General features: G+C 47.4%; 1 protein-coding gene across 4 annotated transcripts in view; it reads left to right on the top strand.

The window, feature by feature from the left end:
• LOC115170102 (low-density lipoprotein receptor-related protein 8) overlaps window positions 1-26,918 on the top strand; it is a 172,875-nt gene that overhangs the window by 80,800 nt on the left and 65,157 nt on the right. For all 4 annotated transcript variants that reach the window (XM_029726392.1, XM_029726394.1, XM_029726393.1 and 1 more), the window contains exon 4: window positions 13,966-14,094. In XM_029726392.1, coding sequence (XP_029582252.1) covers window positions 13,966-14,094 — 129 coding nt within the window. The remainder of the gene's footprint in view (window positions 1-13,965; window positions 14,095-26,918) is intronic.

Here is a 26,918-nt window from a genome sequence, read left to right as displayed (position 1 = left end):
TGTCAGAACAGCAGAAAGGACTCCCATGTCAGAACAGCAGAAAGGTCTCCCATGTCAGAACAGCAGAAAGGTCTCCCATCTCAGAACAGCAGAAAGGACTCCCATGTCAGAACAGCAGAAAGGACTCCCATGTCAGAACAGCAGAAAGGTCTCCCATGTCTTCAGGAGTTAGAGCTCTATTCAATCCACATGCAGGAAGTTCAGCTTTACAGCCTGATTTGAAATTTAAAGGCAATGTTCCCGCTTTAGCGGAGACTGCATTCACGGTGAACTCTGTTTATGTCGGCTCAATCAGAAATTACCTTTACATTTCTATCGCGCAATCTGAAACGCTTCAGTTTTACAGACTTAATCGAGACCCCAGTAAACAGTTTGAGGATTTGTCCCCAAGTGAATGGCCATTAAGCTGACTTGGTTATCTGCAAGTCCCCTCACACACTTGGTCACTCACTCACACACTTGGTCACTCACTCACACACTTGGTCACTCACTCACACACTTGGTCACTCACTCACACACTTGGTCACTCACTCACACACTCGGTCACTCACTCACTCACTCACTCACTCACTCACTCACTCACTCACTCACTCACTCACTCACTCACTCACTCACTCACTCTTAAGTTTTTTCCTTAGTCCCAGGACTCCTTCTGCCCTTAGGGATTAATCACCATTGGCTAAAAGGTGTAACTTGTATTTTTTTCTATCCCCGTCGAGCTCGGTTCAAGATGACTGTTGGCAGTTCTTGAATTGGGCCTGAAAAAGAGAAAAAGAGGGTGAGGCTTTTAGACAGGGCCGAGTACAGAGTACAGAGTACCGGCACCTCAAATTTTCTACTGGAGTACTTGCACCCTTTACAGAATATTAATTCTCAAATATGAACACTGGTACTGTAAAATTTGAATGAGTCCTGGCACATAAAATTAGTGCCAGTGCCTTTTTTAATTCTACTTCAAGCACTGACTGTTGATAATATCCACCATTGCTTGATTTTATTTATTATTATTTTAATTTTTTTAAACCTTGGTTTAACTAGGCAAGTCAGTTAAGAACAAATTCTTATTTCCATATGATATGACACATGCAGCAGACATGTTAGAGTGACAGCTGTGTACAGCTGCAGGGAAGATAGCGGGCACAAAGTATAAGCTTCTGTGCAGTTTTTCCGAAAGAAGCCTTTGATACCTGAAGATACACATACTGTCTATTGATAGACAGCTGATTTAATAAAACCATTTTGCTCCATTTTAGATGTTGAATGACATAACCACAGAGGATTATGGATAGTTCTATGAGGGGGGGGGGGGGGGGGGGGGGGTTAATGAAACCAGCCTCAGACAGTCGTTTCTTTGTAGATATTGAGCTTCAACCCCATCCAGATGTTTCACTGTTAGAGGTAATGAGTAATAAGACTGAGTCTACTGACTGAATAACGGAGAGGATTTTAGTTATGCAAAGATGTATATTTCATTGGGATTGTGTGTGTGTGTGTGTGTGTGTGTGTGTGTGTGTGTGTGTGTGTGTGCGTGCGTGCGTGCGTGCGTGCGTGCGTGCGTGCGTGCGTGCGTGCGTGCGTGCGTGCGTGCGTGCGTGCGTGCGTGCGTGCGTGTGTGTGTGTGCGTGCGTGTGTGCATTTCTTTCTTTTTATTGCTTACTTCACATTAGCTGGAAGTAACATGTTTTCACAGTTCATTGCTCATGTGTACTGTACATATCAGTGCCAATGTATTAGCATCATAATAACGTCTTCACATGTAGTCTTCATGTGTACTGATTCATCATCCCCCATGACCACCTGCATTTGAACCCAGACGATACACATATTGTGGTAAACAACAATGCCTTATTCACTGTGAGTAAGCTGCATGAGCCATGAATACAGTAGTATGCTAATGCTAGTTATGCTAATGGTAGGTAATGTTGCAGGCTGATACTGTAGTTTAGCTAGCCTTCCTGTACCTGACCCATAATTCACAGAGAGGGTGTGGCTACGCTAGCCCAGCGTAATTAAGCTACAGTAGATACAGTAGAATGCTAGCCGTGGTAGCTAACCCTGGCTGATATGCTCACTGTAGCTTAGCAAGCGAGCTAGCGTTCTTGTACCTGAGCCATAATTCACAGAGAGGGACGTGGCTATGCTAGCCCTGCTTAATGAAGCAGTAAATTTGCCCGTGACTTAGTGTCGTCTGAGCGTTTGGTGCCATTTCTTCTGCTCAGCTGCCTGGGCCAAGTTACTCTCTCAACCTCTCTACCACCAGGCAGTACGACCCATTGGCTGACTCTCTGGCTGCCTTGTAGGGCTGTAGTGTAGACCTGATTTCAAATAGTATTTGTTTTTTCCAATATTTTAAGTGCTTGATTGAGCCTGCCTGAGCGCCAAATGGGCAGGGTTTGCACTTTTGGAACTAGTCTATTAGTTCCATTGCGCCAGGCAAACTCGATCAAGCACAGCGAATGTGTTTAAGGAAAAACACTAATACTATTTTGAACCCAGCTCTGGTTACAATCTCCTTTTTTTTATGGTGAGACATGCTGGACAAAACGGCAAACCGCGTAACAAGAAAAAGGTTTAACATATGATCTATCTACACCAGCGTTTCCCAAGCTCAGTCCTCGGTGACCCCAAAGGGTGCACGTTTTTTTTGTCCCTAGCACTACACAGCTGATTCAAATAATCAACTAATCATCAAGCTCATTTGAATCAGCTGTGTAGTGTTAGGGGTAATAAACAAAACGTGCACCTAGTGGGATCCCCAGGACCGAGTTTGGGAAACACTGGTGTAGAAGAAACTGCACAATCATATAAGACAGCAGTGATGTAACAATATATCACATAAGACCGTGAAGGGAGAGACATCTATGGGTCAAAATGCTTTGAAATACACACCATACTGTACAGGTAACTGACAAAATAAAAGAAACACCAACATAGTGTCTTAAGGTGTTGGGTCACCAGGAGCCGTCAGAACAGCTTCAATGCACCCTGGTATAGAATCTACAGGTGTCTGGAACTCTATTGGAGGGATGCGACACTAGTCTTCCATGAGAAAATACATCATTTGGTGTTTTTTTTTATGGTGGTGGAAAACGCTGTCTCAGGCGCCGCTCCAGAATCTCCCATAAGTGTTCAGTTGGGTTGAGATCTGGTGACTGAAATGACCATGGCATATGGCTTACCTCGTTTTCATGCTCATCAAACCATTCAGTGACCACTCGTGCCCTGTGGATGGGGGTGTTGTCATCCTATGGGGGCATAACCATGGTAACCAAAATAATGGCCTGCCCAGCATTTTTATTCATGACCCTAAGCATGATGGGATGCAAATTGCTTAATTAACTCACTACACCTGTGTGGAAGCAGCTGCTTTCAATAAAGTTTGTATTGCTCATTTATTCAAGTGTTTCCATTCTTTTGGCAGTTACCTGCACTTACAAGTGAGGCCATACAGATCAAAACAAGAAACTCACATCACAGAAACATCAAACAAACTCACATCATAGAAACTTCAGTGTCAATGAGCCAACTATTGTACTACAAATGTCGAAATTCCTATTAGTTCCTGTGTCATAAAAGTGGAGATGTTGAGTCTTCATTTGTCACTCCACCTGTAAACAACTGCGACGCAAATGTCTCTCTGCCTCTGACTAATTGGCTTTTATTTGGCCTTTAGGGCCCCTTTCTCGAACAAAACACATTAGCCACAACTATAGCGACAGCTTGTGGAAGTCACAAGTTACAAGCATAATCGAATCAATCACTACTTTGTCTTAGTGTTGAGCGACTTGAGCACACGGTTGGTATTTGATTCCCTTGTTAGCGACGGAGGGGGATTAAGTGTGTAGTTAATCAAAGGGCCATCGGTTAGAGGATAGGATAGCTATTTTTACACTTTCTTTCTCTCTCCCTCACTCTTTCAACCACTCTCTCTCGCTCGCTCTCTTGCTCTCTCCCTCTTTTTCTCTCCCTCTCTCTTTCTCTCTCTCTCTCTCTCTCCCTCTTTCTCTCTCCCTTTCTCTCCCTCTTTCTATCTCTCTATACTACTGCTGTGGTTAGTGACCTGGGTTCTCTATACTACTGCTGTGGTTAGTGACCTGGGTTCTCTTTACTACTGCTGTGGTTAGTGACCTGGTTAGTGACCTGGGTTCTCTATACTACTGCTGTGGTTAGTGACCTGGGTTCTCTATACTACTGCTGTGGTTAGTGACCTGGGTTCTCTATACTACTGCTGTGGTTAGTGACCTGGGTTCTCTATACTACTGCTGTGGTTAGTGACCTGGTTAGTGACCTGGGTTCTCTATACTACTGCTGTGGTTAGTGACCTGGGTTCTCTATACTACTGCTGTGGTTAGTGACCTGGGTTCTCTATACTACTGCTGTGGTTAGTGACCTGGGTTCTCTATACTACTGCTGTGGTTAGTGACCTGGGTTCTCTATACTACTGCTGTGGTTAGTGACCTGGGTTCTCTATACTACTGCTGTGGTTAGTGACCTGGGTTCTCTATACCACTGCTGTGGTTAGTGACCTGGTTAGTGACCTGGGTTCTCTATACTACTGCTGTGGTTAGTGACCTGGGTTCTCTATACTACTGCTGTGGTTAGTGACCTGGTTAGTGACCTGGGTTCTCTATACCACTGCTGTGGTTAGTGACCTGGTTAGTGACCTGGGTTCTCTATACCACTGCTGTGGTTAGTGACCTGGTTAGTGACCTGGGTTCTCTATACTACTGCTGTGGTTAGTGACCTGGGTTCTCTATACTACTGCTGTGGTTAGTGACCTGGGTTCTCTATACTACTGCTGTGGTTAGTGACCTGGGTTCTCTATACTACTGCTGTGGTTAGTGACCTGGTTAGTGACCTGGGTTCTCTATACTACTGCTGTGGTTAGTGACCTGGGTTCTCTATACTACTGCTGTGGTTAGTGACCTGGGTTCTCTATACTACTGCTGTGGTTAGTGACCTGGGTTCTCTTTACTACTGCTGTGGTTAGTGACCTGGGTTCTCTATACTACTGCTGTGGTTAGTGACCTGGGTTCTCTTTACTACTGCTGTGGTTAGTGACCTGGGTTCTCTATACCACTGCTGTGGTTAGTGACCTGGTTAGTGACCTGGGTTCTCTATACTACTGCTGTGGTTAGTGACCTGGGTTCTCTATACCACTGCTGTGGTTAGTGACCTGGTTAGTGACCTGGGTTCTCTATACTACTGCTGTGGTTAGTGACCTGGGTTCTCTATACTACTGCTGTGGTTAGTGACCTGGGTTCTCTATACCACTGCTGTGGTTAGTGACCTGGTTAGTGACCTGGGTTCTCTATACTACTGCTGTGGTTAGTGACCTGGGTTCTCTATACTACTGCTGTGGTTAGTGACCTGGGTTCTCTATACTACTGCTGTGGTTAGTGACCTGGGTTCTCTATACTACTGCTGTGGTTAGTGACCTGGTTAGTGACCTGGGTTCTCTTTACTACTGCTGTGGTTAGTGACCTGGGTTCTCTATACTACTGCTGTGGTTAGTGACCTGGTTAGTGACCTGGTTAGTGACCTGGGTTCTCTATACTACTGCTGTGGTTAGTGACCTGGTTAGTGACCTGGGTTCTCTATACTACTGCTGTGGTTAGTGACCTGGGTTCTCTATACTACTGCTGTGGTTAGTGACCTGGTTAGTGACCTGGTTAGTGACCTGGGTTCTCTATACTACTGCTGTGGTTAGTGACCTGGGTTCTCTATACTACTGCTGTGGTTAGTGACCTGGGTTCTCTATACTACTGCTGTGGTTAGTGACCTGGGTTCTCTATACTACTGCTGTGGTTAGTGACCTGGGTTCTCTATACTACTGCTGTGGTTAGTGACCTGGATTCTCTATACTACTGCTGTGGTTAGTGACCTGGGTTCTCTATACCACTGGGTAAAGACCTGGGTTTTCTCAGAATAAGATGTTGTCTGCTGCCAACTGGTACACCTGCTGTGTTGTTCCTGTCATGTCCGTTCAGGGTTGAGGCTAGAGAACAACATCTTTATTTTATTTAACATTGATTTTACTAGAGAAGTCAGTTGAGAACAAATTCTTATTTACAATGACTGCCTCCATAAGGCAAAAGGCCTCCTGCGGAGACAGGGGCTAGGATTAAAAAATAATATATATATATCGGTTAAAACACACATCACAACAAGAGACCCTTCTATACACCCTAGTCTGTTAGACCCTAAACCCTTCTATACACCCTAGTCTGTTAGACACTAAACCCTTCTATACACCCTAGTCTGTTAGACCCTAAACCCTTCTATACCCCCTTGTCTGTTAGACACTAAACCCTTCTAAACACCCTAGTCTGTTAGACCCTAAACCCTTCTATACACCCTAGTCTGTTAGACCCTAAACCCTTCTATACACCCTAGTCTGTTAGACCCTAAACCCTTCTATAGACCCTAGTCTATTCCTGTAGATCTGAGAGTATTGGATAACCGGATTGGATTCCATATCAGCACCTAGCCTCTGCACCCTAGACCCTAGATTGGATTCCATATCAACACCTAGCCTCTACACCCTAGACCCAGGATTGGATTCCATATCAACACCTAGCCTCTACACCCTAGATCCTAGATTGGATTCCATATCAACACCTAGCCTCTACACCCTAGACCCTAGATTGGATTCCATATCAACACCTAGCCTCTACACCCTAGACCCAGGATTGGATTCCATATCAACACCTAGCCTCTACACCCTAGACCCTAGATTGGATTCCATATCAACACCTAGACTCTACACCCTAGACCCAGGATTGGATTCCATATCAACACCTAGCCTCTACACCCTAGACCCTAGATTGGATTCCATATCAGCACCTAGCCTCTACACCCTAGACCCAAGATTGGATTCCATATCAACACCTAGCCTCTACACCCTAGACCCTAGATTGGATTCCATATCAACACCTAGCCTCTGCACCCTAGACCCTAGATTTGATTCCATATCAACACCTAGCCTCTACACCCTAGACCCTAGATTGGATTCCATATCAACACCTAGCCTCTGCACCCTAGACCCTAGATTGGATTCCATATCAACACCTAGCCTCTACACCCTAGACCCTAGATTGGATTCCATATCAACACCTAGCCTCTACACCCTAGACCCTAGATTGGATTCCATATCAGCACCTAGCCTCTACACCCTAGACCCTAGATTGGATTCCATATCAACACCTAGCCTCTGCACCCTAGACCCTAGATTTGATTCCATATCAACACCTAGCCTCTACACCCTAGACCCTAGATTGGATTCCATATCAACACCTAGCCTCTACACCCTAGACCCTAGATTGGATTCCATATCAACACCTAGCCTCTACACCCTAGACCCAGGATTGGATTCCATATCAACACCTAGCCTCTACACCCTAGACCCTAGATTGGATAGATATAAGCATCATGGTAGTAGCGTCATCGTTGTGTCTGTGAGGACACTAGGGCTCGCACACTCTCTTGATGTATCTCTAACCCACCTACCTCTAACCCACATACCCCTAACCCACCTACCTCTAACCCACCTACCTCTAACCCACCTACATCTAACCCACCTACTCCTAACCCACCTACCCCTAACCCACCTACCTCTAACCCATCTACCTCTAACCCACCTACCTCTAACCCTAACCCACCTACCCCTAACCCACCCACCTACCTCTAACCCACCTACCCCTAACCCACCTACCTCTAACCCACCTACCCCTAACCCACCTACCTCTAACCCTAACCCACCTACCCCTAACCCACCTACCTCTAACCCACCTACCTCTAACTCACCTACCCCTAACCCACCTACCCCTAACCCACCTACCTCTAACCCACCTACCTCTAACCCTAACCCACCTACCCCTAACCCACCTACCCCTAACCCACCCACCTACCTCTAACCCACCTACCCCTAACCCACCTACCTCTAACCCACCTACCCCTAACCCACCTACCCCTAACCCACCTACCTGTAACCCACCTACTTCTAACCCACCTACCCCTAACCCATCAACCTCTAACCCACCTACCTCTAACCCACCTACCCCTAACTCACCTACCCCTAACCCACCTACCTCTAGCCCACCTACCCCTAACCCACCTACCTCTAACCCACCTACCTCTAACCCACCTACCCCTAACCCATCAACCTCTAACCCACCTACCCCTAACCCACCTACCCCTAACTCACCTACCCCTAACCCACCTACATCTAACCCACCTACCCCTAACCCACCTACATCTAACCCACCTACCTCTAGCCCACCTACCCCAAACCCCCTACCCCTAACCCACCTACCCCTAACTCACCTACCCCTAACCCACCTACATCTAACCCACCTACCCCTAACCCACCTACATCTAACCCACCTACCTCTAGCCCACCTACCCCTAACTCACCTACCCCTAACCCCCCTACCCCTAACCCATCTACCCCTAACCCACCTACCTCTAGCCCACCTACCCCTAACTCACCTACCCCTGACCCACCTACCCCTAACCCCCCTACCCCTAACCCACCTACCTCTAAATCCCCTACCTCTAACCCACCTACCTCTAACCCACCTACCTCTAACCCTAACCCACCTAACTCTAACCCACCTACCCCTGACCCACCTACCCCTAACTCCCCAACCCCTAACCCACCTACCTCTAAATCCCCTACCTCTAACCCACCTACCCCTAACCCACCTACCTCTAACCCACCTACCTCTAACCCTAACCCACCTACCTCTAACCAACCTACCCCTAACCCAGCTACCCCTAACCCACCTACCTCTAACCCACCTACCTCTAACCCACCTACCCCTAACCCACCTACCCCTAACCCAGCTACCCCTAACCCACCTACCTCTAACCTACCTACCTCTAACCCACCTACCTCTAACCCACCTATCCCTAACCCACCTACCTCTAACCCTAACCCACCTACCCCTAACCCACCTACCCCTAACCCACACACCTACCTCTAACCCACCTACCCCTAACCCACCTACCTCTAACCCACCTACCCCTAACCCACCTACCCCTAACCCACCCACCTACCTCTAACCCACCTACCCCTAACCCATCAACCTCTATCCCACCTACCCCTAACCCACCTACCTCTAACCCACCTACCTCTAACCCTAACCTACCTACCCCTAACCCACCTACCTCTAACCCACCTACCCCTAACCCACCTACCCCTAACCCACCTACCTCTAACCCACCTACCTCTAACCCACCTACCTCTAACCCTAACCCACCTACCCCTAACCCACCCACCTACCTCTAACCCACCTACCCTTAACCCACCTACCTCTAACCCACCTACCCCTAACCCACCTACCTCTAACCCTAACCCACCTACCCCTAACCCACCTACCTCTAACCCACCTACCCCTAACCCACCTACCTCTAACCCTAACCCACCTACCCCTAACCCACCTACCTCTAACCCTAACCCACCTACCCCTACCCACCTACCTCTAACCCACCTACCTCTAACCCACCTGCCTCTAACTCACCTACCCCTAACCCACCTACCCCTAACCCACCTACCTCTAACCCACCTACCTCTAACCCTAACCCACCTACCCCTAACCCACCTACCCCTAACCCACCCACCTACCTCTAACCCACCTACCCCTAACCCACCTACCTCTAACCCACCTACCCCTAACCCACCTACCCCTAACCCACCTACCTCTAACCCACCTACCTCTAACCCACCTACCCCTAACCCATCAACCTCTAACCCACCTACCTCTAACCCACCTACCCCTAACTCACCTACCCCTAACCCACCTACCTCTAGCCCACCTACCCCTAACCCACCTACCCCTAACCCACCTGCCTCTAACCCACCTACCTCTAACCCACCTACCCCTAACCCACCTACCTCTAACCCTAACCCACCTACCCCTAACCCACCTACCTCTAACCCACCTACCCCTAACCCACCTACCTCTAACCCACCTACCCCTAACCCACCTACCTCTAACCCTAACCCACCTACCCCTAACCCACCTACCTCTAACCCACCTACCTCTAACCCACCTGCCTCTAACTCACCTACCCCTAACCCACCTACCCCTAACCCACCTACCTCTAACCCACCTACCTCTAACCCTAACCCACCTACCCCTAACCCACCTACCCCTAACCCACCCACCTACCTCTAACCCACCTACCCCTAACCCACCTACCTCTAACCCACCTACCCCTAACCCACCTACCCCTAACCCACCTACCTCTAACCCACCTACCTCTAACCCACCTACCCCTAACCCATCAACCTCTAACCCACCTACCTCTAACCCACCTACCCCTAACTCACCTACCCCTAACCCACCTACCTCTAGCCCACCTACCCCTAACCCACCTACCCCTAACCCACCTGCCTCTAACCCACCTACCTCTAACCCACCTACCCCTAACCCATCAACCTCTAACCCACCTACCCCTAACCCACCTACCCCAAACTCACCTACCCCTAACCCACCTACATCTAACCCAACTACCCCTAACCCACCTACATCTAACCCACCTACCTCTAGCCCACCTACCCCTAACCCCCCTACCCCTAACCCACCTACCTCTAACCCACCTACCTCTAACCCACCTACCTCTAACCCTAACCCACCTACCCCTAACCCACCCACCTACCTCTAACCCACCTACCCTTAACCCACCTACCTCTAACCCACCTACCCCTAACCCACCTACCTCTAACCCTAACCCACCTACCCCTAACCCACCTACCTCTAACCCACCTACCCCTAACCCACCTACCTCTAACCCTAACCCACCTACCCCTAACCCACCTACCTCTAACCCTAACCCACCTACCCCTAACCCACCTACCTCTAACCCACCTACCTCTAACCCACCTGCCTCTAACTCACCTACCCCTAACCCACCTACCCCTAACCCACCTACCTCTAACCCACCTACCTCTAACCCTAACCCACCTACCCCTAACCCACCTACCCCTAACCCACCCACCTACCTCTAACCCACCTACCCCTAACCCACCTACCTCTAACCCACCTACCCCTAACCCACCTACCCCTAACCCACCTACCTCTAACCCACCTACCTCTAACCCACCTACCCCTAACCCATCAACCTCTAACCCACCTACCTCTAACCCACCTACCCCTAACTCACCTACCCCTAACCCACCTACCTCTAGCCCACCTACCCCTAACCCACCTACCCCTAACCCACCTGCCTCTAACCCACCTACCTCTAACCCACCTACCCCTAACCCATCAACCTCTAACCCACCTACCCCTAACCCACCTACCCCAAACTCACCTACCCCTAACCCACCTACATCTAACCCACCTACCCCTAACCCACCTACATCTAACCCACCTACCTCTAGCCCACCTACCCCTAACCCCCCTACCCCTAACCCACTTACCCCTAACTCACCTACCCCTAACCCACCTACATCTAACCTACCTACCCCTAACCCACCTACATCTAACCCACCTACCTCTAGCCCACCTACCCCTAACGCACCTACCCCTAACCCCCCTACCCCTAACCCATCTACCCCTAACCCACCTACCTCTAGCCCACCTACCCCTAACTCACCTACCCCTGACCCACCTACCCCTAACCCCCCTACCCCTAACCCACCTACCTCTAAATCCCCTACCTCTAACCCACCTACCTCTAACCCACCTACCTCTAACCCTAACCCACCTACCCCTGACCCACCTACCCCTAACCCCCCTACCCCTAACCCACCTACCTCTAAATCCCCTACCTCTAACCCACCTACCTCTAACCCACCTACCTCTAACCCACCTACCCCTAACCCACCTACCTCTAACCCACCTACCTCTAACCCACCTACCCCGAACCCACCTACCTCTAACCCTAACCCCACCTACCCCTAACCCACCTACCCCTAACCCACACACCTACCTCTAACCCACCTACCCCTAACCCACCTACCTCTAACCCACCTACCTCTAACCCACCTACCTCTAACCCTAACCCACCTACCCCTAACCCACCTACCCCTAACCCACCCACCTACCTCTAACCCACCTACCCCTAACCCACCTACCTCTAACCCACCTACCTCTAACCCACCTACCTCTAACCCTAACCCACCTACCTCTAACCCACCTACCCCTAACCCACCTACCTCTAACCCACCTACCTCTAACCCACCTACCCCTAACCCACCTACCTCTAACCCCCTACCCCACCTACCTCTAACCCATCTACCTCTAACCCACCTACCTCTAACCCTAACCCACCTACCTCTAACCCATCTACCTCTAACCCACCTACCTCTAACCCACCTACCTCTAACCCACCTACCTCTAACCCTAACCCACCTACCTCTAACCCTAACCCATCTACCTCTAACCCTAACCCACCTACCTCTAACCCTAACCCACCTTCCTCTAACCCACCTACCTCTAACCCTAATCCCTGACCCACCTACCCCGAACCCACCTACCCCTAACCCACTGTCGTGTCTTTGGCTATGCCAGATTAAGTGATATGACATGCTATTATATAAAATCATTTCTCTGTAAATAATATTACCTGATTAAGCTAATTTTCACGAACCCTGGCTAACAAGTTGAATCAGCAATACAAAATGTGGTTTAATTATTATTTACTAAATACCTAAATAATCACACAGAATTACATCTACACAGAATGTATCATACATTGATTAAAATGATGTCATAAAGGAAAACGTCGTTAGCGGACGGAACAGATATGACAGCTGGTTACACAAAGAGAGGGGGGTTTGGGTTTGAGTGAAAGAGAGGGAAGACTGAGGAACAAAGGGAGAAGCTATGCTATCATAAATACAGAATCTTATGCATTCTAAATTACCGCCCATTTGTAAACGGAGAATGCAATAAATATTTACTCTGAGCTGCGCTTCGGTAGATTGTTCGTAGATGGTAGACCGGGTGGTCCAGCATGGTTCTCTGGTCCTCTGAAGAATGTCTCTGGTGGTAAACTGGATATGTTGTAGTATCGTTGTGTGTGTTAGATTGGATACTCTGTCCGTCCTTTCCTAGCCCACGTTTACAGTTGCTGCGCTAACGGAACGGCTAGGAGGTATCACTTCTTTAGTGAATAAGAGTTCAAAGGTCATACCAAGTTGCCATGCTATATGCTCATGCTATATTCTGGCCGGTATAGTCGAAATTTATCCTTCCGGCGTGTAGGTCGTCACCTTCACATTGAAATTCGATGCTAATTTCATCAGGTTCTTGCTGATTTTGGCTTAGTTCTGTAGGTGGTCTTTGTCCTTTCAACGTGGGGACCTCAAGTCCACACGTCCTTGGAACAGGAAGTTACATTTTCGTCAACGGGTTTATATAGTGGTGATAGAAGGGCCTGTTTCATAGTTTATACAACCCGTGTCTGTTCACTTGGGCGGGGCGTCTGAGTGAGCAGAGTTTCTCTATGATAAACCGTTCTCTCATTTAGGAGCTAAAATGACATTTAATCTTTTCACAAATAGTTTCATATTTAAACATTTAAATTTCACAACAATTCCATGTGAATCTGATAACTAGAATGTGTCGACTTTCCAAGATACAGTTTATGTCATCCTATCATCAGTAATAATGTCTCAGACGACAACTGATCTGACATCATATTCTTTAAGTACCAACACATATTTTCAACTGGTTGGATTACAGAAATCTGGTTCCGTTTCCCACCTTTTGATGTCACCAGACTCTCTCCATGTTAACAAAGGCTTTACTAGAGTCACATCGGTAGAGTAAAGAGAGGAAAAAGGGGAAAGGTATTTATGGGGGTCATAAACCTCCCCCATCAGTCCAACATCATGACACTACCTGCCTCTAACCCACCTACCCAAGCCTCTCAGATCTGCCAAGTGGAGTGAGTGAGGGCAGCAGGGAATGGAACACAGCCTAAAAAGTAATCTCCCTCTCTCCCCTCCAGGCAAACAGACGTGTTCTCCGGAGAAGTTTGACTGCGGCGGGTCCACCAACAAGTGTGTCTCGTTGTCGTGGCGATGCGATGGCGAGCGGGACTGCGAAAACGGGGCGGACGAGGAGGACTGCGCCGCCGGTGAGTGTGATGGACAGCTGTCAATCAAAGGCCATAGAAACCACCCATTGGCTGAGACAGGTGTCCTTAATTTGTGGATGGGCAATAGTCCCGCCCACTGACTGCTCTGGATTTTAACTGGACACTATGGTGAGAAAAGAAGGGGTGTGTTTCTTCTCAGTGACCTTTAACCCTTGAACCACTAAACTGTAGTAGTAACACTGTTTGTGTCAGTCTTTTGCCTCCCTGGCTTTTGTATTCACACCCTTTTGGAATGGCAACGGCTGTTACCCTAGTCATAGCATTGTGTTTGAACACACGTCCCAGGTTAGGATTTTGCGGAGCTTTGAATAAGCCCCACTACTGTGTGACATGCCATGAGTGGGCGGAGTCAAAGGAACCAATAGAACAGATTTTTTTTGGATCACAGTTCCCCGTTTCCTCCATTATGGGGCATTTTGGTGTTTCTTTTCTCTGTATGATTTATCTTCTGACGACGGCGGACACGACGGCTCAGTGTGCAGCAATCCCAAATTACACCCTGTTGCCTAGTGCACTACTTTTGGCCAGAGCCTGTCAAAAGTAGTGCACTATGTAGGGAATAGGGTGCCATTTGAGACTCCAATGAATAAGGGACCAATGAATAAGTCAGCTCTGCTGAGAAAATACATTGACTTTGATGCCAAATCAAAGGTTGCAATTCAATATCAAATGTAAGAATCAGTGTGTGTGTAGAATTTGCCCTTGGCGGCCGGCGGATGATGGCATCACCCTCCCCTCTACTCAACCACGCATCACTGTGGTGCCTCTCTGCACACTCTCTCTCTCTCACACACACACACACACACACACACACACCACACACACACACACACACACACACACACACACACACACACACACACACGACCTGATACACACACACACAAACACACACACACACACACACACACGACCTGATACACACACACACCGCCGTGACTACACTCCTGCCCTACTTTATGAGGCAGCGTGAAGACTCAGCTTCTCCTTCTCTCTCCCTCTCCTTCTCTCTCCCTCCCTCATCTCTCCCTCCCTCATCTCTCCCTCCCTCATCTCTCCCTCCCTCATCTCTTCCTCCCTCATCTCTCTCTCCCTCATCTCTCCCTCCCTCATCTCTTCCTCCCTCATCTCTCTCTCCCTCATCTCTCCCTCTTCTTCTCTCCCTCCCTCATCTCTCCCTCCCTCATCTCTCCCTCCCTCATCTCCCTCTTCTTCTCTCCCTCCCTCATCTCTCCCTCCCTCATCTCTCCCTCCCTCATCTCTCCCTCTCCCTCTCTCTCTCCCTCCCTCATCTCTCCCTCTCCTTCTCTCTCCCTCCCTCATCTCTCCCTCCCTCATCTCTCCTCTCCTTCTCTCTCCCTCTCCATCTCTCTCCCTCCCTCCCTCATCTCTCCCTCTCCTTCTCTCTCCCTCCCTCATCTCTCCCTCCCTCATCTCTCCCTCTCCTTCTCTCTCCCTCTCCATCTCTCTCCCTCCCTCATCTCTCCCTCTCCTTCTCTCTCCCACTCCTTCTCTCTCCCTCCCTCCCTCGTCTCTCCCTCTCCTTCTCTCTCCCTCTCCATCTCTCTCCCTCCCTCATCTCTCCCTCTCCTTCTCTCTCCCTCTCCTTCTCTCTCTCTCCCTCCCTCATCTCTCCCTCTCCTTCTCTCTCCCTCTCCTTCTCTCTCCCTCCCTCGTCTCTCCCTCTCCTTCTCTCTCCCTCTCCTTCTCTCTCCCTCCCTCATCTCTCCCGCACGTCGAGAGAAATTGATTGTAGCGACAGAGACTGGATGTTTGGAGCTCCACCGTGGCACGTGCGCAGGAAGCTACACTGGGAGAAACCCTGTCTTATTTCCCTCAGATGGGGGGGAAAGAGCAGAAAGAGGGAGAAAAACATGCTGTGTTTTCCTCCTATCATTTGGGTCCCAGAGTTTGTTTCTGTGTATGTGGCTTCATTTCACTTCTTCACCGCAATCGCTGGATTTGTATTTCCTCAGAAAGCCCACAGTCCTATTTCCACCGTGTGTATTGAAAATCAAATACAACTATTTACTCCTCCCAGATATGGTCTGTAAGCCTGCGTTTACTACAGCGCTGCAGAGCTAAGAGACAATTACAAAATACCTCTTAAATCCAGGCCTGGCTTTGAATACTATTTGAAATCATTCCATTTCGAAATTATTTTTAGTTTTTTCTTTAGACTGCCTATAGTCCCAGATGGGCAAGGTTGTTTTTTTTTAAACTTCTATTCTAGTGGTCTCATTGTGCCAGGCAAACTCAATCATGCTCAGCTTAAGTTTTTATTTTATTATTTGAAATAGTATATGATTAAAGTGTTTTTGAACCAAGGTGTAAAATACATCTATGCCACTCTGCCCATAACACTCCTATGGTTAAAGGAGCTGAAGTCTAAAGTCTGTATCAAAGTGGCAAAGATCTAATACCTTCTTATACTGAACAAAAATAGAAATGCAACAATTTCAAAGATTTTACTGAGTTACAGTTAATATAAGGAAATCAGTCAGTTGAAATAAATAAATGAGGTCCTAATCTATGGATTTCACATGACTGGAGTACGGATATGCATCTGTTGGTCACAGATACCTTAAAAAAAACAAGTGGGGGCGTGGCTTTGGAAAACAGTCAGTATCTGGTGTGACCACCATTTGCCTCATGCAGCGCAACACATCTCCTTCACAGAGTTGATCAGCCTGTTGAGTGTGGCCTGTGGAATGTTGTCTCTTCAATGGCTGTGCAAAGTTGCTAGATATTGGTGGGATCTGAAACACGCTGTCGTACACATCGATCCAGAGCATCCCAAACATACTGAATGGGCGATAAAATGCAATTGTGTTCGTTTTCCGTACCTTAGGCCTGCCCATACCATAACCCCACCGCCACGATGGGCACTCTGTTCACAAAATTGACATCAGCAAACCGCTCGCCCACACGACGCCATGCATGTGCTCTGCGGATGTCAGGCCGGTTGGACGTACTGCCAAATGCTCTAAAATGACATTGGAGGTGGATTATGGTAAAGAAATTAACATTCAATGCTCTGGCAAACCTTCAGACATCTGTGGCCTTTTATTGTCCCCAGCACAAGGTGCACCGGTGTAATGATCATGTGGTGGATGGATTATCTTGGCAAAGGAGAATTATTCACTAAAAGGGATGTAAAAAAAATTGTGTGCAAAATTTGTGACAAATAAGCTTTTTGTGTATAGGTAACATTTTTGGGATGTTTTATTTCAGCTTGTGACACATTGGAGAAACACTTTACATGTTGTGTTTATATTTTTGCTCAGTGTAGCTTGTCAGGTTTTTAATCCGTAGTCAGCCCGGGTCCATAGACAGCCTCTCTATCCTGTCTGCCTGGGTCCATAGACAGCCTCTCTATCCTGTCTGCCTGGGTCCATAGAGAGCCTCTCTATCCTGTCTGCCTGGGTCCATAGACAGCCTCTCTATCCTGTCTGCCTGGGTCCATAGACAGCCTCTCTAACCTGTCAGCCAGGGTCCATACAGAACCTCTCTATCCTGTCAGCCTGGGTCCATAGACAGCCTCTCTATCCTGTCTGCCCGGGTCCATAGAGAGCCTCTCTATCCTGTCTGCCTGGGTTCATAGAGAGTCTCTCTATCCTGTCTGCCTGGGTCCATAGAGAACCTCTCTATCCTGTCAGCCCGGGTCCATAGAGAGTCTTTCTATCCTGTCTGCCTGGGTTCATAGAGAGTCTCTCTATCCTGTCAGCCCGGGTCCATAGAGAGTCTCTCTATCCTGTCTGCCTGGGTCCATAGACAGCCTCTCTATCCTGTCTGCCTGGGTCCATTGAGAACCTCTCTATCCTGTCTACCTGGGTCCATAGAGAACCTCTCTATCCTGTCTGCCTGGGTCCATAGAGAACCTCTCTATCCTGTCTGCCTGGGTCCATAGAGAACCTCTCTATCCTGTCTGCCTGGTTCCATAGAGAACCTCTCTATCCTGTCTGCCTGGGTCCATAGAGAACCTCTCTATCCTGTCTGCCTGGGTCCATAGAGAACCTCTCTATCCTGTCTGCCTGGGTCCATAGAGAACCTCTCTATCCTGTCTGCCTGGGTCCATAGAGAACCTCTCTATCCTGTCTGCCTGGGTCCATAGACAGCCTCTCTAATCTGTCTGCCTGGGTCCATAGAGAGCCTATCTATCCTGCACTAATCCCTTTCTCTTTCTGATTTCTCCATTGACCCCTTCAGTCTGCCTTTCCTGGTGAGTTCAGGCCAGGGCCCCTGGCATCCATATTAGGAAGTCCCCTAGAGCTGAAACACTGCTGGGCTTGTAGAGTATATAGTAAGGCATCCAAATTAGGAAGTGAACCTCTGTTGTCAAATCTCCCGCAGTTCAGACAAAAGTCCCTCTGTCGTTGCAGTCCAATTTTTGTCTGAGGACTTAGTGAGGTGACTTCAGAATATGGATGCTGTAATATTTGGATTGGGAGTTATGTTGGTCGGGTTACCTAATGCTAGATCTGATATTTAAGAAAAGGTTTTTACCGTGACTGCTGTGGTGTAATACTGTTGTATAATACATTTACATTTTAGTCATTTAGCAGACGCTCTTATCCAGAGCGACTTACAGTAGTGAATGCATACATTTCATACAATTTCATACATTCTTTTTTTTTTTTTTTTTCTGTGCTGGCCCCCCGTGGGAATCAAACCCACAACCCTGGTGTTGCAAACACCATGCTCTACCAACTGAGCTACAGGGAAGGCTAATACTGTAGTATAATACCATGCTTCTACACCTGCATTGCTTGCTGTATATGGTTTAAGGCTGGGTTTCTGTACAGCACTTTGAGATATCAGCTGATGTAAGAAGGGCTTTATAAATACATTTGATTTTATTTAGTACCCTGAATTCTCCTGAACAATTGACCAATATGAAGAAAAACTCTGGGCCTGTATAGCCGACAATAAAAAGCTGGAGTACTTCCAGTGTCGATCTGGCCACATGTTCAGGAAAACGTTGTCTCTAAATACTACAGTACCGTAGCTTATAAAGCCTGATGAAGCCTGAGGATGTAGAGATGATGATGCCACCCACCACCACAGTGGCGGTGGATAATAATTGATTTCCTGGCGGAATCGGTTGTCGGCACGGCGGTGTTCTGCGGCTCTAATTATTTACGGCCTGGGGACCTTAGATCTTTCATTTCTCCTAAGTGTGTGTGTGTGTTTGTATGCCTGAGTGTGTGTGTTTGTATGCCTGAGTGTGTGTGTTTGTATGCCTGAGTGTGTGTGTTTGTATGCCTGAGTGAGCCTGGAGGGATGCTGGATGGACGGAATTACCCCCGGCAGCTCTGACGATGCCACGCGGTTTCAATCATAGAGAATGATAGAGGAGTCACCTTTGTATCTGTCCCATTATGGTGTCTGTGAGTACACAGGCAGCGCCATTGAGGCCATCCCCACTCTGAAGTAATCCATTTTCTTTTTCTACTGTTTCCATGAGTTGGTAACAAACAAACTGAAAAGGTGCATACTGCCACCTGGAGTGGGTTGTCTGAACAGGTATAAAGTCAAAGTTGTCAATTTACTGCCACCTACAGTTACGGTATGTTTGCTCAAAAGTATAATTCACTGGCTGATCCCTCCTGATGTGATCCTGTCTTTAACCAATAGGAAGTCCCACCCAGTTGACTACTTCAAAATGGTGAAAGTCCTCAATGACACTGTTCATGCTAATACAGGCTTTTGGGCACTAGAGTCCTCTAACATTCTCTATGGTCACATCTGTTATGCAGCCCGTCAGACTGTCAATACATGTTGAGTTGAATTAGATTGAATTGGATTGACTCACCATTCAGAGAGGTGGAAGCTGTAACACAGTGTCTGTGTGTTGGCATTAGAAGGTGCATTAAGATAAAATGACAATGACTGGCACCTAATAATACAGTACATGTCATCTCTCTAAGCAACCAGCCAGCTACTAGATACAGGTGTAAACTGTGATATATTCAATACGACAATAATACATGTCTGTCTTTTACACACACACACACACACCCCCCACACACACACACACACACACACTCAGGCATACAAACACACACACACACACACGCACGCACGCACGCACGCACACACACACACACACACACACACACACACACACACACACACAGGCATACAAACACACACACACTCAGGCATACACACACACACACACACACACATACTCAGGCATACAAACACACACACACACACACTCAGGCATACAAACACACACACACACACACACACTCAGGCATACAAACACACACACACACACACACACACACACACACACACACACACACACACACACACACACACACACACACACAGACACACACACAGGCATACAAACACACACACACTCAGGCATACACACACACACACACACACACACACTCAGGCATACAAACACACACACACACACACTCAGGCATACATACACACACACACACACACACACACACACACACACACACACAGGCATACAAACACACACATATATACACACACACTTACCACAATGTTTCCTCCTGGTTCCTGGCTGTTCTCTGTTACATCCATCCACTGGTTCTCCTTACTCCCAGTATTCATGTCCTCTACACACACAAAATCTTCAAATCTTGATTTAATCCAACAAATTACAGGGTGACACTGACAAACAGATCAATAAAAATGAAGTTGTCCCTACGGTGATAGTGTGAATAGTAGCCTATATTGAATGATTTTAGGTATTTCTGTATAGACAGGAGTAGGCTAATTAGGCTATACAATTTGGGCAATTTAATTCAATTTACTTAGCTAAGCTTCCCCTAGCCTTATGGATGCTCCTGTTTGTAGAGACAGAAATAGCCCAAACAGACCCTGGGACAGTTGTGAGACGATAGTTCCCACATTCATACAACCAGTAGGCCTAGGCTACATAAACAAAAGGTTACAAAGCAATTCATCTGATGCAACAGATCCGAACGTTTAGCTTAACATATTCATACACTATTTCTTAACGTTATTAGTGCAGCAATGTGCACAGTAGGCTACACACGGACATGCATTTGGCGGACACGGAAAGAAAGTTAATTACCAATAGAACATGAGAGAAATAGGCTACTGGTTTTTATTTATTTATTTTATTTAACCTTTATTTAACTAGGCAAGTCAGTTAAGAACAAATTCTTATTTACAATGGCGGCCTACTGGATTCAATGGCATATGGATGTCTTTATAAAATAATGGCCTCCACAGATATGTGTCGGATTTTGCATAGGCTACTTTGAAGCAAGATGAAACATCCCTCACGATATGTAGTAAAATGTTCAGGTTTCAAACAATTAAGAAGCTAAATGTTTTTTAAAATGCATACGCATCCTGCTCATTGCAAAGTGGTGTGTCACGCGCTGATGAAGCCTGCCTTCCGGTGACTATGCATTTGAATGGCGAATGGGAAGCACGCTTCAATTACTAGTTGAGAAATAAAAATAAACTCAACAAAAAAAGAAACGTCCTCTCACTGTCAACTGCGTTTATTTTCAGCAAACTTAACATGTGTAAATATTTGTATGAACATAACAAGATTCAACAACTGAGACATAAACTGAACAAGTTCCACAGACATGTGACTAACAGAAATGGAATAATGTGTCCCTGAACAAAGGGGGGGTCAATATCAAAAGTAACAGTCAGTATCTGGTGTGGCCACCAGCTGCATTAAGTACTGCAGTGCATCTCCTCCTCATGGACTGCACCAGATTTGCCAGTTCTTGCTGTGAGATGTTACCCGACTCTTCCACGAAGGCACCTGCAAGTTCCCGGACATTTCTGGGGGGAGTGGCCCTAGCCCTCACCCTCCGATCCAACAGATCCAGACGTGTTCAATGGGATTGAGATCCGGGCTCTTCGCTGACCATGATAGAACACTGACATTCCTGTCTTGCAGGAAATCACGCACAGAACGAGCAGTATGGCTGTTGGCATTGTCATGCTGGAGGGTCATGTCAGGATGAGCCTGCAGGAAGGGTACCACATGAGGGAGGAGGATGTCTTCCCTGTAATGCACAGCGTTGAGATTGCCTGCAATGACAACAAGCTCAGTCCGATGATGCTGTGACACACCGCCCCAGACCATGACGGACCCTCCACCTCCAAATCGATCCCGCTCCAGAGTACAGGCATCGGTGTAACACTCAGTCCTTTGACGATACACGCAAATCCGACCATCACCCCTGGTGAGACAAAAGCGTGACTCGTCAGTGAAGACCACTTTTTGCCAGTCCTGTCTGGTCCAGCGACGGTGGGTTTGTGCCCATAGGCGACGTTGTTGCCGGTGATGTCTGGTGAGGACCTGCCTTAAAACAGGCCTACAAGCCCTCAGTCCAGCCTCTCGGAGCCTATTGCGGACAGTCTGAGCACTGATGGAGGGATTGTGCATTCCTGGTGTAACTCGGGCAGTTGTTTCCATCCTGTACCTGTCCTGCAGGTGTGATATTCGGATGTACCGATACTGTGCAGGTGTTGTGTACACCTGGTCTGCCACTGCGAGGACGATCAGCTGTCCGTCCTGTCTCCCTGTAGTGCTGTCTTATGCGTCTCACAGTACGGACATTGCAATTTATTGCCCTGGCCACATCTGCAGTCCTCATGCCTCCTTGCAGCATGCCTAAGGCACGTTCACGCAGATGAGCAGGGACCCTGGGCATCTTTCTTTTGGTGTTTTTCAGAGTCAGTAGAAAGGCCTCTTTAGTGTTCTAAGTTTTCATAAATGTGACCTTAATTGCCTACCGTCTGTTAGCTGTTAGTGTCTTAACGATCGTTCCACAGGTGCATGTTCATTAGTTGTTTATGGTTCATTGAATAAGCATGGGAAAGTATTTAAACCCTTTACAATGAAGATCTGTGAAGTTATTTAGATTTTTACAAATTATCTTTGAAAGACAGGGCCCTGAAAAAGGGACGTTTCTTTTTTTGCTGAGTTTAGTAGCTGTTTTTGATTGTGGCCCAAAAAGTATTTTTAACACACACGTGCATTTAGAATTGTTGGCAAATGATTGGGTTTATAAAAGCGCTGTCTGACAGATTTCCCACTTAAAGGCTCTGTATCTGTTTGCTGTTTGTTTGCGCGTGTGATAAATAAGATACATAATGAATATACACGCGCCAAATGTAATTCCCAAACAAGTATGCAAATTAACCCATAGAACGATAAGCATGACCAGTCAAATGTTTTTACATTAGCTGGTATTTCCATCAGTAAATAGGCAAAAAATGATTATTTTTCAATGTTTTTTTTTTTATTATCCCGGACAATTGGCTGGTGTCAATTTTATGGATCGGCTTTAAAAAAAAAAAAAAATGAGGGCCAAAAGCCGGCTATTACCAGCTAACGGAAACCTGGACCCTAGAGACTGTTATGCTCCCTCTTGGAAACATAACTCTCTCCACTCCATCCAGGCAGCTTAAGCAAATAAATTGCGGCGAGGCGTTTTGCTAATTGAGCCATCCACAAGTAAAATTATTCATTTAATTTAATCCTGCCCTCCACATCTCTCTCTCTCTGCCTCCCTCTCTGTCTTTCTCTGCCTCTCTCTCCTTCCCTCTCAGCCTCTCTCTCTCTCTCTTTCTCTCTTTCTCTGCCCTTCTCTCTCTCTCTGCCTCTCGCTCTCTTTCTCTGCTTTTCTCTCTCTCTGCCTCTCTCTCTCTCCCTCTCTCCCTCTCCCTCTCCCTCTCTCTGCCCCCCTTTCTCTCTCTTTGTCTCTCTCTCTCTCTCTCTCTCTGCTTCCCTCTCTCTCTCTGCCTCTTTCTCTCTCTGCCTCCCTCTTTCTCCCCCTCTCTCTCTGACTCCCTCCCTCCCTCTCTCTCTCAATCTCTCTCTCTCTGCCTCTTTCTCGCTCTCTCGCTCTGCCTCTCTCCCTCTCTCTCCCCCACTCTCGGCCTCTCTCTCCCCACTATGCATCTCTCTGTCTCGTTCTCTCTCTCTTTCATTCTCTCTCGTTCTCTCTCTCTCCGTCTCTCTGCCTCCTCTCTCTGCCTCTCTCTCACCCCATTATGCATATCTCTCTCTCTCTCTCTCTGCCTCCTCTCTCTTTCTCTCTCCCTCTCTCGCTGCCTCTCGCTCTGCCTCCTCTCTTTCTCGTTCTCTCTCTCGTTCTCTCTCTTGTGCTGCCTCTCTCTCGCTCTGCCTCTCTCTCTCGCTCTGCCTCTCTCTCTGCCTGTCTCTCTTTCTCTGCCTCCTCTCTCTCATTCTCTCTCTCTCTCTGCCTCTCTCTCTGCCGCCATCTCTCTCTCTGCCTCCCACTTTCTCCCCTCCTCTCTCTGCCTCCCTCTCTCTCTCTTGCTGCCTTTCGCTCTCTTGCTGTCTCTGCCACCCCTCTCCCTCTCTCTGCCTCCCTCTCCCTCACTCTGCCTCCCTCCCCTCCCCTTCTCTCTCTCTCTCACTCTGCCTCTCTCTCTCTCTCGCTCTGCCTCTCTCTCTCTCGCTCTGCCTCTCCCTCCCTCTCCCCCTCTCTCTGCCTCTCTCTCTCCCCACTGTGCCTCTCTCTTTCTCTGCCACACTCTCTCGCTGTCTCTGCCCCCCCTCATTCTCTCTCTGTCCCCCTCATTCTCTCTCTGCCTCCTTCTCCCTCTCTCTGCCTCCTCTCTCTCTCTCTCTCTCTCTCTCACTGTCTCTCGCTGTCTCTCTCTCTCGTTCTCTCTCTCTCTGCCTCCTCTCTCTCTCTGCCTCTCGCTGCCTCTCTCTCGCTCTGCCTCCTCGTTCTCTCTCTCGCTCTGCCTCTCTCTCTCGCTCTGCCTCTCTCTCTCACTCTGCCTCTCTAGCTCTGCCTCTCTCTTTCTCTGCCTCCTCTCTCTCGTTCTCTCTCTCTCTGCCTCACTCTTTCTCCCCCCTCTCTCTCTCTCTCTCTCTCTCTCACTCTCTCTCACTCTCTCTCTCTCTGCCTCTCTCTCTTGCTGTCTGCCCCCCTCTCTCTCTACCTCCCTCTCTCTCTCTCGTTCTCTCTCTCGTTCTCTCTCTCTTGCTCTCTCTCTCTCTCTCTCTCTCTCTCTCTCTCTCTCTCTCGCTTTGCCTCTCCCTCCCTCTCCCCCTCTCTCTGCCTCTCTCTCCCCACTATGCCTCCCTCTCTCTGTTTCTGCCTCCCTCTTTTGCTGTCTCTGCCCCCCCTCATTCTCTCTCTGCCTCCCTCTCTCTCTCTCTCTGCCTTCATCTCTCTGCCTCCCTCTCCCTCCCTAGCTCTCTCTCTCTGTGAATAACACACACAGGCTCTGAGGTCTTCTCAGCAGGAAGGAGCACGCCTGTCTCATGGGATCTCTGGGTACTAGACAAAATAATGTTAAGGACTTCTCCTCCCTACAAGTGTGTGTTTTCTGTGAGTGCGAGCGTGTGTGTTCACATGTGTGTGTTTGTGTGTGTGTGTGTGTGTGTGTGTGTGTGTGTGTGTGTGTGTGTGTGTGTGTGTGTGTGTGTGTGTGTGTGTGTGTGTATGTATTTGTGTGTACTTTCTGCATTTTTAAAGTTGCTTAGAAAGTGCCAGATGCAGTATGACTCCAATGTGCTTCCTTCCTATGGTAAACTGAAACGGGCAATAATGCATGTGGGAAATGCTTGTCCTTCTAGTCTATGTGTATTCGTTTGCATTTGTGTACAGACTTTATGCACTTTTTAAGTTAGTTAGATCGTGCCAAATGCTGTATGACTCCACTGTGCTCCCTTATTGAAATTTAACTGGCACATATGCCTGTGTCTGTCTGTATATATCTGTTTGTGTGTTCGCTGCAGGTTATACCATTTTAACCAGCTACGATAGCTCCAGATACACTTACAGGTCCAATATGTCTCGCTGGTGAAATTTAACTGGCAGGCTCCCATGTCCCACTGGTGAAATTGAAACGGCAAATCAAATCAAATGTATTTGTCACATACACATGGTTAGCAGGTGTTAATGCAAGTGTAGGGAAATGCTTGTGCTTCTAGTTCCGACCATGCAGTAATATCTAACAAGTAATCTACCAATTCCACAACAACTACCTTATACACACAAGTGTAAAGGAATGAATACGAATATGTACATAAAAATATATAAATGAGTGATGGCCGAACGGCATAGGCACGATGCAGTAGATGGTATGGAGTACAGTATATACATATGAGATGAGTATTGTAGGGTATGAAAACATAAAGCAGCATTGTTTAAGGTGGCTAGTGATACATTACATCAGGATGGCAAGATGCAGTAGATGGTATAGAGTACAGTATATACATATGAGATGAGTATTGTAGGGTATGAAAACATTATATAAAGTGGCATTGTTTAAAGTGGCTAGTGATATATCTAATTACATCAAGATGGCAAGATGCAGTAGATGGTATGGAGTACAGTATATACATATGAGATGAGTATTGTAGGGTATGAAAACATATAAAGCAGCATTGTTTAAGGTGGCTAGTGATACATTACATCAGGATGGCAAGATGCAGTAGATGGTATAGAGTACAGTATATACATATGAGATGAGTAATGCAGGGTATGTAAACATTATATGAAGTGGCATTGTTTAAAGTGGCTAGTGATACATTACATCAAGATGGCAAGATGCAATAGATGGTATAGCGTACAGTATATACATATGAGATGAGCAATGTAGGGTATGAGAACATTATATAAAGTGGCTAGTGATACATTTAATTACATCAGATGGCAAGATGCAGTAGATGGTATAGCGTACAGTATATACATAAGAGATGACTAATGTAGGGTAAGTAAACATATAATATAAAGTGGCTAGTGATAAATTGATTACATAAATTT

This window comes from Salmo trutta, chromosome 31 (genome assembly GCF_901001165.1).
Source record: "Salmo trutta chromosome 31, fSalTru1.1, whole genome shotgun sequence".
Classification (NCBI taxonomy): domain Eukaryota; kingdom Metazoa; phylum Chordata; class Actinopteri; order Salmoniformes; family Salmonidae; genus Salmo; species Salmo trutta.
The sequence above is the reverse complement of the archived record's forward strand: the minus strand, read 5'-3'. Positions and strand labels throughout refer to the sequence as shown.